General features: G+C 50.0%; 1 protein-coding gene across 1 annotated transcript; it reads left to right on the top strand.

Moving 5' to 3' along the window:
- Nucleotides 1–983: 983 nt before the first annotated feature.
- On the top strand, nt 984–1,946 carry LOC123348548 (olfactory receptor 52K1-like). Its single transcript, XM_044986061.1, has one exon. The coding sequence runs from the start codon at nt 984–986 to the stop codon at nt 1,944–1,946; it is 963 nt and encodes a 320-aa protein (XP_044841996.1).
- The last annotated feature ends 9,246 nt before the right edge of the window (nt 1,947–11,192 follow it).

Raw genomic sequence — 11,192 nt, 5'->3', positions numbered from 1 at the left:
TCCCAGGGAATGCCTTACTGCTAAATGATGAACTAGCACTCGGCTGAGCCCTCAAGGGTTAACACATTGTTGTTAATGTAGCCTCACACTCTACAAGGCAGCATAAATGGAGGGAGTGGAGACAGCATGTCAGAGAGAGACAGACACACACCCTGTGAGTGTGAGAGAGTGAGATGCGCATTAACCCTTTAAGTATGCTGATCACACTTTATGTACGTTGCCTTTTTAAGTAGATCAGCAAGTTGAGACAGCAGCTCCCTCCGTCCTGAGCCCTGCTGTGTCTCCCTTCCCCCCTCGCCCGCTCTATGGAGATGGGGGAAGTGGGGGGCAGGAGCAGGGGGGAAGGAGACACCCTGACATTAGCCCCCACTCTTGCCCCTCCTGCACAGCAAGCAGGAGGCTCCTGGGAGCAGCTCCAAGGCAGAGGGCAGGAGCAGCACATGGCAGTAGAGGGAGGAACTGCTGGTAATTGATAGCCTGCTGGGCATCTGCCGGTCCACCCTGGTTACAAGCCCACACCAGCTAGTTCCAATGGGCTGCTCTTTCTGCAAGTAGTGGACAAATCAGGCAGCTGCCAAACGACATTAGAAGGGAGCATTGCACAACTTTAAATGAGCATGTTCTCTAATTGATCAGCAATGTAACAACAAACCAACGTTAACCGGGACGACTTTAAGTAAGGAGTTACTGTGATGTGCATCTCCTAGTAGCAAGGTACACCAGGTAGGATACTTGTAACCAAGTGGGGTTCATTACTCGTGACTAGTAATGACATTCTAAAAACTCTAAATCAGTTTGCAAAGAAAAAATATAAGGGTTTGTATGATTAGTGTTATTGCAACATGACTGATGAACTAAACAAAAAGTCAGTCCACTTCTTCCAGAGCTGAGACTGGGCTCTAGTATGTATTTCACTCACAGGGTCTGTTCATTCCATGTGTTATGTTTTATAAGGAAAGACATTTATGTGAGACTTACAAAAGATGCCACAACAAGATAACCTGTCAGGTTCCAACAGCACAGGCGTTGATCCATCCGTGTTCTTCCTGACGGGCATCCCAGGGCTGGAAGCTCTGCACCTCTGGATCTCCATCCCCTTCTGCTCAGTGTTCACCGTGGCCCTTCTAGGAAACTGCATCCTCCTGTATGTTATCAAGACAGAGCCCTCCCTACACAAGCCCATGTTCTATTTCCTCACCATGCTGGCCGTGATCGACCTGGTTTTATCCACAACCACCGTGCCGAAAATACTGAGCATCTTCTGGTTTAATTCCAGGGAGATTGGCTTTAATGCCTGCCTGGTGCAGATGTTTTTCCTTCACTCATTCTCCATCATGGAGTCTGCTCTGCTGCTGGCCATGGCCTTCGACAGGTACGTGGCCATCTGCAACCCCCTGAGATACGCCTCCATCCTGACCAATTCAGTGATAGCAAAGATCGGGCTGGTGGCTTTGGCCCGGGCTGTTGTGCTAATGCTCCCTCTGCCCTTCCTCCTCAGGAGGCTGCCCTACTGCGGGTCCCACGTCATCTCCCATTGCTACTGTGAGCACATGGCCGTGGTGAAGCTGGCCTGTGCCAACACCAGGTTCAATAACATCTATGGGATCATTGTAGCTCTCTTCATTGTGGGGCTGGATCTGATGTTCATTGTCCTGTCATATGTCAAGATCCTAAGGGCTGTCTTAAGCCTGGCATCCAAAGAAGAGCAGCTCAAGGCTTTTGGCACCTGTGGCTCCCACCTTTGCGCCATCTTAGTATTCTACATCCCCGTAGTCCTCTCCTCAACAATACACAGGTTCGGGCACCATGTCGCCCCGCACGTACACATCCTACTGGCAAATTTCTACCTCCTCTTTCCTCCCATGATGAATCCCGTTGTGTATGGTGTGAAAACCAAACAGATTCGCGTCCGGGTGCTTCTCCTGTTCCGAGGGAAGAGCATCTAGGCTGAGCAAGAGGGGGCTGCTGAGTGATCAGGAAGCAGAGGATGCAGGAGAGGTTTTCTGAGTAACTTAGACAGCATGTTTGTGGGGGCTTTGTGTATGCTGGGATGGGAACTCCACCTCCGACGCACAGGGAGCCATACATGTCCCCTACACGAGCTTAGCGCTGCTGGCCGGAAGGTGATCTTGGCCATGACCTTGTCCTCACTCGGCCCCATGTGTGGAGTGTGAAGAGGCGTGTGAAAGCTCCTTGCACATTCTCGTGCTTTGCTGGAACATCTAGCCTTTATTACTGACACACCCAGCCACAGCCACGGACGTGCATGCTGCAGGAACAAATGCTGTATCTGCCCCAGGAGTTCAGTCAGCTCTGAGATGTAGCAACACACCCAGGGCCGTCTAGGCATCATAATAAGTGCTGAGTGCTGGGCTCTTCTGTTCCAAACATACAACCATGGAAGCTGTTGAGTGCAAACCTTTTTTTTTTTTTTAAATTTGGCCTTAGTTGTGGTGCCTGAACATGTGAGAGTCTGTCCCCAGTGGTTTAACCCTACCACACAGCAGCACAATGCACCAGGTCAAGAGAGGGGGGCGAGGAAAGTTGTATCTGCCTCAAAGAGCACTTTGAAACTCCCCAAATCCTTACCAGAGTGATCTCAGGCACAAAGTGTTCAAAGTCCACTTTCTGATACTGTCAATAAATAAAGGAAACAGAGTATTGTCTCCATGTGTGTGTCTGTGTGCATGTGTGTGTGTGTTAATAAAATATTCGGGGAAAAGTCTTGCTCCACTTTGCTATCACCTTTGTTCTTGTTGTCTAATATATGCTGGGTAGCATATAGATATATATCACATTGATAATCTGTATTATCTGCACCGTACATATGCTAGTAGTACGTATTACCTACCAATAACATTAACCACAAATATTGTAGCAAAAGAACTAGATACGTTAAAAAAAAAACTAGATACGTTCATGGAGGATAGGTCCATCAATGGCTATTAGCCAGGCTGGGCAGGGATGGTGTCGCTAGCCTCTGTTTGCTAGAAGCTGGAAATGGGCAACAGGTGTGGATCACTTGATTATCTGTTTTGTTCATTCCCTCTAGGGCAGCTGGCACTGGCCACTGTCGGAAGACAGGATATTGTGCTAGATGGACCTTTGGTTTGACCCACTATGGCCGTTCTTATGTTTTTAACAGTGATATAGCTGAAATGGCCTATACCGTAATCCCGTTCATTCACTTATGCTTAGTATCCCATAATACCTTGCATTTGCTTAACTAAGCATTTGGCACAAGCAGATAGGAAACTTGTCAACATGTGTCACTTGTAAAATCATATTAATAATAGTAGCTTAAATTTGTACCTGATGGAGCCCACCGTCAGTGTAAGGTGAATGCAGTATTGCTGCATGGGACAGCTTTTTGGAGACTGCTATCGTATCAAACCTTTTTCCTGCACTATATTAATCAACCTACCTGACATTGGTTATTTGGGCTCTTGAGTATATTTCATCACAAAATAATGAACCAAAGTGTGGCCAAATGATACAATTTATCAACAATTCCAGATAGGATGAATAACCACCCATAGATATCACTGCAAAGATCCTATGGCCCATTTTCCCTGGAAAACTTCTTAGTTCTGGCACCCTGTGAGGTAGCATAAAGAGAAATGGTCCCTTGGCCTCCACGACATACCTCCACCGTGGCTCTCCACCCCTGGCTGAGGCCCTTCCCCCATAGTGCCAGGGGTCATGGGTGGAGTTTGGAGTACTATGGGGGGCACTTCCCCCCAAACTGAATATGTTGCTAGTGGAGGGGGGCACAATTTAAAGGTTCAGCTGCCCCCCTGAACAGCTCAAGTCACAGCCTCACGCTGGGCAGGCCCCTCCCAGCCGCAAGGCACCCGGCACCGCCATGTACACCTGGGAAGTGGACAGCACTGAGGAGTCCTGTGCCAGGACCAGCCCCAGGCCACCGCTGGTGGAATGGACAAGCATTTCTGGCAGGTGGCAGAGGGCGAAGTGGAGCTGCTGGGGGTGGGCGTGGAGAAGGGGCCGGCCCCGAGAGGAGGTGGTTCCCAGGTGGCTGGAGGGTTCATGGCTGTTCCTGCTCAGGGCCACCGCACCCCATGATCTGTGGCTGTTGTGCCCCCTGGAGTATCAGCCCTGCTGCCCCCCAGGGACTGGGGCTGTGGGTGCCACTCTGTTTCCACCTGGACAATGCCGTTATCTGGACCAACAGAGGTAACTGCCAGGCCTGTTCCTGGACAAGGGGTGCCTGTGAGGTGCACCAGGTTACTGGGTGGTGCCTGCAGCAGGGCTGCCGGGTGATGACAGGGATGTTGCCGGGTGTCCAGTTTGACCGGAATGTCCGGTCGGGAAGGGGAAGCTGTCAGCGTCCGGACAGCACCGCTGCAGTAACCCGCCTCCGCCACCGGGGGCCGGGAAGAGCAGCAGCTGCAGCTGGAACCTCCAGCGACTGGGCGCCGGCCGGGAGGGGGAGGGGGGAATACACCTGTCTGCCCCCCCCGTCCCGCTGTGCCCCGATTCCCCTGCCCCGCTGTGTTCCGATTGGGCAGGCTCCTCGTCAGCTCCTCCTGGCCCGGCTCTGTGGGCAGCAGGTGAGTCTCTGGGTGTGGGGATGGAGCGATGGGGGCGGGAGTGGAGAACGAGCGACGGGGGGGATACAGGTGGGGCCGGGGGTGGGACCTTGGAGTCAGAGGCACAGCAGGGGGCGGGGCCTCCGCAGAAGGGATGTGGTAGGGGCGTGGCCTCGGAGTAAGAGGTGGGGAGCGGGAGGGACCTCGGGGGAAGGGGCAGGACAGAGGTGTTGGGATTTCAGACAACCCCAGGTGATGAGCTCCAGGCACACAGCGGGGACTGGCTCTGGCACCTGTCTGGTCATAGACTAGAGTCATAGACTTTAAGGTCAGAAGGGACCATCATGATCGTCTAGTCTGACCTCCTGCACAACGCAGGCCACAGAATCTCACCCACCCACTCCTGTAACAAACCCCTAACCTACGTCTGAGCTATTGAAGTCCCCAAATTGCGGTTTAAAGACTTCAAGGTGCAGAAAATCCTTCAGCAAGTGACCCGTGCCCCATGCTGCAGAGGAAGGTGAAAAACCCCCAGGGCCTCTGCCAATCTGCCCTGGAGGAAAATTCCTTCCTGGCCTCAAATATGGTGATCAGCTAAACCCTGAGCATGTGGGCAAGACTCACCAGCCAGCACCCAGGAAAGAATTCTCTGTAGTAACTCAGATCCCATCCCATCTAACATCCCATCACAGGCCATTTACCGTTAATAGTCAAAGATCAATTAATTGCCACAATTAGGCTGTCCCATCATACCATCCCCTCCATAAACTTATCAAGCTTAGGCCTGGTCTACACTGGGGAGGATCTATCTAAGATACGCAACTTCAGCTACAAGAATAGCATAGCTGAAGTCAACGTATCTTAGATTGACTTAGAATCACTTACTTCGAATCCTCACGGTGCAGGGTCGATTGCCACAGCTCCCCCATCGACTTTGCTTTCGCCTCTCGCCGAGCTGGAATTCAGCAGTCGACGGGAGAGCGATCGGGAATCGATTTATCGTGTCTACACTACACGCGATAAATCGATCCCCGATAGATTGCTCGCTACCCACCGATCCGGCGGATAGTGTAGATGTACCCTTAGTCTTGAAGCCAGATATGTCTTTTGCCCCCACTGCTTCCCTTGGGAGGCTGTTCCAGAACTTAACTCCTCCAATGGTTAGAAACCTTTGTCTAATTTCAAATCTAAACTTCCTGATGGCCAGTTTATATCCACTTGTTCTTGTGTGCACATTGGTGCTGAGCATAAATAATTCCTCTCCCTCCCTGGTATTTATCCCTCCATTATATTTATAGAGAGCAAGCATAGCTCCCCTCAGCCTTCTTTTGATTAGGCTAAACAAGCCAACCTCTTTGAGTCTCCTTTCATAAGACAAGGAAGGGCCTCGGGGGAAGGGGCAGGACAGGGGTGTTTGGATGAGTTCCAGGCGCACCTGCCTGGTCCCGTCGCCCTCTGGCTGGCCCTGGTCCCAGCTGAGGTGAGGGGCCGCGCACGCCCTGTGGTGCCCCTCCCCTGATGGACGCGAGGCAGCCCAGGGATGCCAGGCTGGTGCTCACAGCCCCTGGCCTGATTTCCCATTTGGTCAGTCTGAGGGGACGACGGGCTGCCGGCCCGGTGGGCGAGGCGGGAGGGGGCACTATCAACCTGCATCCACTGATAGTGGGGGGCACAATGTAAAGGTTCAGCCACCCCCAGACAACTCGAATCACCCCCTCCCCCTGGGCAGACCCCACCCTTACCCTCCCTCTCCCCTCCCGGAAAGAAGCCGCCCTCGCCCTGCCGCGCCCAGCTGTAGCTCCTGCCTCTCCCCCGGGGTGCAGCTTGCAGTTCACCTGGCCTCCGAGCTCACTTGACTGGCTCGGCTCCGACCAGCCGCCTCACAGGGAAGGGGACCAGCAGCACAATGTGACCGAGCAGGGGCTGGTTCTGAGTCAGCAGGAAACGCACACACAGGAGTGGGGCAGCCCTGGCCCCACCCTGAGCTCCTGGAGGCTGGGTGCTTTCCAGCCATGGCTTCCAAGGCTCCCTGGCTGTGGACACATGCGCATTAGCCACTGTGTGGCCAGGGTTAAATCCCCCACCCCTAGGCTCCCTATGCAAGACCTGAAGAGACAACAAGGCAGATGCCCAGGCCCACGGGCCAGCAGCGACCCCAGAGTGGGCCCAGCACTGCAAGCCTTGGGTAGGCGCGGAATTTGTCCCCCAAACGTGGCCCCATTGTCCTGGCTGGAGCCGCCCCCCAAATATTGAAGTCAAACTGTGCCTATGCAGGGGGGCCCCTCTTCCTACCCAAAGAGGAAGTGGTAGCAGCTGCAGTTGTGTAGTGTTGCTGCCTATGTTCCACCCCAGACCTGGCTGCATGTCTGCAATGGGTGAGTGGGTCTGTCCAGAATGAGGTTTGGGGAGGTTGTTCTGGATAAAAGAGGCCGTGTCCATGTAAGATGTCATTATCCATCTCTTTCCCAAACCAGTGTTCAGTTGTCTTCATATTCAAGTCCAAGCAGAGCCCTAACACACAGGTTGAAGTCCTGCACACTGTGTGCACACTTTTGCACCTGCCCAGTTTAGGTATGTAAATCCCCTGGGGCACACGTCGGTTGAGGGGATTTGCACACTTGTTGTGGGCGAGTACAATATGGCCTACACTTGCATGCACTCTGCTGAGGGTTTGGCCCGCACCGTTTCATGTAGCTGTCTATATGAACAGCCACCCAGGAGGAAAGACCTGGGTTAATCTACATTCACCACTTGCTGTGACTCCCTAGGCTCCAAAGCAAATGTGCCGCTATAATGACCCAAGTGTCTCACCGCCCACCTGGGGAGTAGTCAGCAGGGCGTCATTAGGAGATATAAACACTCTCACCCGGTTGATCCCGGCCGAGTGGCGAATCCTATAGTTTGTGTGTGACTTCAGCATGTGCTGAGAGGGAAGAAGACGCAGCCAGGGTTCAGGTGAGCTGGGGTAGTTTATATTAAAACTAATCAAGGGTCTTTCTAAATATGAGGTTTTAAAAGCAAATGGAAAGCTTTGGGCCAAATCTGTTGTGTGGTGTAAACCTGGAATGATTCTGGATTTACATCCCTATAAGTGAGAGCAGACCCGTATAAGTGAGGTGAGTCATATAGAAGGGAACTATTTAGTTCCATCAAAAACCAAACCAAAAAAAAAAAAAACCTATGTGAAGAAACCATTGAGTATTCAGAAGATCAGGGGCGTTTGTGTTATGCACAGAGCCATAGTTCTCTCCCGTGGTACAATTGCATTGAGAGAGACTCTCTATTGTGTAATGCTGTTATCATGGGTGATTTCAGTCTGGGGGACATATGTTTTGGCAGAGAGGCAAGTAATGATTAGGACAGGGCAGTCCCATAAAACGATCTCAGTCGCTTGCTAAACTGGGCTCACTTGAACAACGTGCACACTCCTAGAGCCAGGCGAACTAACATTTGGAACAACTTAGCTAGGGGTGTGGTTGGTCGCCATCACCTGAAGTCTTTGAATCAAGACTTGACGCCTTTCTCAGTGATACGCTCTAACTCCGAAGGACGTTATGGGCTAGATGCAGAACTCACCTGGTGAAATTCTGTGGCCTGTGTTATTCAGGAGGTCAGAGCAGGTGATCAGAATGGTCTCTCCTTGCCTTAAAATCTATGACTCCATAATTATTTGATCACAATTTTTTCTCAGTTCATGAAATAATTACCAATTTTTCTACAACCTTAGAAAGATATGGGCTGTAGCAGCTTGTAGTACTTTTTCCCTTTGTCAAAATAGTCTCTGCATCTCTGTTGATTTGGATTTTTATATCATAGGATTTCTTCTCTCCAAAGTCTGTTTTGAATACATGTGTGCTGCAGTCATGCACCACACTACAGCCCTCCTGCTGCAATATAAACAGGCATAAAGGGGTTCATCTGAATCTGTTTGCTTCTGAATCTGACGGTATGTCCACCTTTACGGCAGCATGTGGAGTGCCGACACTGCGTGCCCGGCTAGCATGGGGATGAATAGCCGTGTGGGTGGAGAGGCCCTGCTTAGGCACGTAGAATGCAGGTATGGCAGAACTTTAATGTCCATACCCTACACAGTTCTCCACACACTCAAGCTGTGACACCACTGAGTGTCCCACTGCCTCCCTGCTGCCGGAGCCTTTCCCCATTGCAGAGAAAGGCTCCAGCAGTGGGGAAAGGCTCTGGTAGTAAGGCGCCTTTCCCTGCTGCCTCCCCACTGCCAGAGCCCGTCACTGCCATTTGCAGCTACACGCCTGCTTTTCAATGTGGTGTATAGCTACACAGACCTTACACGCTGAGCGCAGACAAAGCTTCAGGAAGACATTACGTAAGTCAGACTTTCTTGGTGTGACATTTCTAGTTTTCCCCAAGCCAGAAGCAGCATAAGCGTGGCCTGACAGTCCTGCAGTATTTCAGTGGAGGCGGGGGGAGTGCTGCATAGGCCTGGGAGCAGGGAGTTTTAGCCATGAAACTGACTAGTTTTGAGGCCTCTGACAAGTATCACACAACATGTTACATAAGAACAGTCAGACTGGATGAGATCGTTGGCCTGACTAGCCCAGTGTCCTTCTTCCAACCATGGCCAGCAAAGAACAAAACAGGGCAATAATTGAGTGATCCATCCTCTGTCATCCAGTCCCAGCTTCTGGCAGTCAGAGACTTAGGACACGCAGGTCATGGAGTTGCATCTCTGACCATCTGGATTGATAGCCACCAATGGACCTATCCTCCAGGAACTGATCTAATTCTTTTTTAAACCCAGTTAGACTTTTGGCCTTCACAGCATTCCCTGCCAACAAGTTCCCTAGGTTGATTGTGCGTTGTGTGAAGAAGTACTTCCTCCTGGTTGTTTTAAACCTGCTGCCTACTAATTTCATTGGGTGTCCCCTGGTTCTTTTATTATGTGAAGGAGTAAATAACACTTCCCTGTTCTCTTCCTCCACACCAGTCATGATTTTATAGACCTCTATCCTATCCCCCTGTGGTCATTTTTCCCTTCTCTGTGCCTTTTCCAATTCAAATATAGGGTGTTTGCTTTTTTGACGGCTGCTGTACATTGAGTGGATGTTTTTAGAGCACTATTCACAATGACTCCAAGATCTTTCTTGAGTCGTAACATCTAATTTAGACCCAATTTCTATGTATAATTGGATTATGTTTTCCAATGTGAATTGCTTTGCATTTATCAATGTTGAATTTCATCCAGTTTTGTGAGATCGCTTTGTAACTCTTCACAGTCTTGTTTGGACATAACTGTCTTGAGTAATTTTGTATCATCTGCTAATGTTGCCACCTAACTCACTGTTTACTCCTTTTTCCAGTTCATTTGCGAATATGTTGATCAGCCCTGGTACCAGTACAGATCCCTGGGGAGAAGTGCTATTTATCTTTCTCCATTGTGGAAACTGATCATTTATTCCTACCTTTGTTTCCTGTCTTTTAACCAGTATTGACCCAGGAGAGGACCTTCCCTCCTATCCCATGACAACTTACTTTTCTTAAGAGCCTTTTGTGAGGAACCTTGTCAAAGGCTTTCTGAAAATTGAAATACACTATGTCCTCTGGATCACCCTTCTCTACATGTTTGTTGACCTCTTCAAAGAGTCCTGCTAGACTGGTGAGACATGATTTCCCTTTACAAAAGCCAGGTTGACTCTTCCCCAACAAATCTTGTTGAGCTATGTGTCTGATAATTCTGTTCTTTACTATAGTTTCAACCAATCCGCCTGACGCAGGCTCGTGCTTCTTAGGGTACCGCGCTAAGAATACCTGTGTAGATATTGAGGCTTGGGCTCTGAAAAAGGCAGGTTGGAGCCAGAAACTCAAGCTACAGAATCTACACAGCTTATTTTAGCGAGGAACCCCGAGTCTGTCAATCCGAGCTCTGAGACGTGCTGCCGTGGGATGACACTTCCTGTGTAGATGTACCCTTGGTCATTGCTGAGATCAAAATAGCACTACTCATGCATGTTCTGCAATGTACTATGTACATCCGGGCTGAATACCCAGAGTGTGCTGCTGAACGTACCAGGTACGTCTTGCTACATGCAGCTTAACATACCAGGTATTGCTAGGCTGAAAGTATGTGCTGTGCAGCCAGATATACTAGGTACATCATGGCAGAATGCACACTAAACAATAAAAAGAACAGGAGTACTTGTGGCACCTTAAAGACTAACAAATTTATTTTAGCATGAGCTTTCGTGAGCTGCAGCTATGCATCCGAAGAAGTGAGCTGCAGCTCACGAAAGCTCATGCTAAAATAAATTTGTTAGTCTTTAAGGTGCCACAAGTACTCCTGTTCTTTTTGCGGATACAGACCAACACGGCTGCTACTCTGAAACACTAAACAATGTGCATCTCCTAGTAGCAAGGTACACCAGGTAGGATACTTGTAACCAAGTGACTCGTGACTTGTAATGATATTCTAAAAACTCTAAATGATTTTGCACAGAAAAATATAAGGGTTTGTGCTATTTAACATGACTGATGAACTCCACAGGAGGTCAACCCACTTCTTCCAGAGCTGACGCTGGCCCCTAGCATGTATTTAATTTACAGGGTCTGTTCATTCCATGTTTTATGTTTTATTGACAGGAAAGACATTGATGTCAGACTTGCAAAGAG

Source organism: Mauremys mutica, chromosome 1 (assembly GCF_020497125.1).
Source record: "Mauremys mutica isolate MM-2020 ecotype Southern chromosome 1, ASM2049712v1, whole genome shotgun sequence".
In the NCBI taxonomy this organism is placed as follows: domain Eukaryota; kingdom Metazoa; phylum Chordata; order Testudines; family Geoemydidae; genus Mauremys; species Mauremys mutica.
This window is presented reverse-complemented; position numbering and strand designations above follow the sequence as displayed.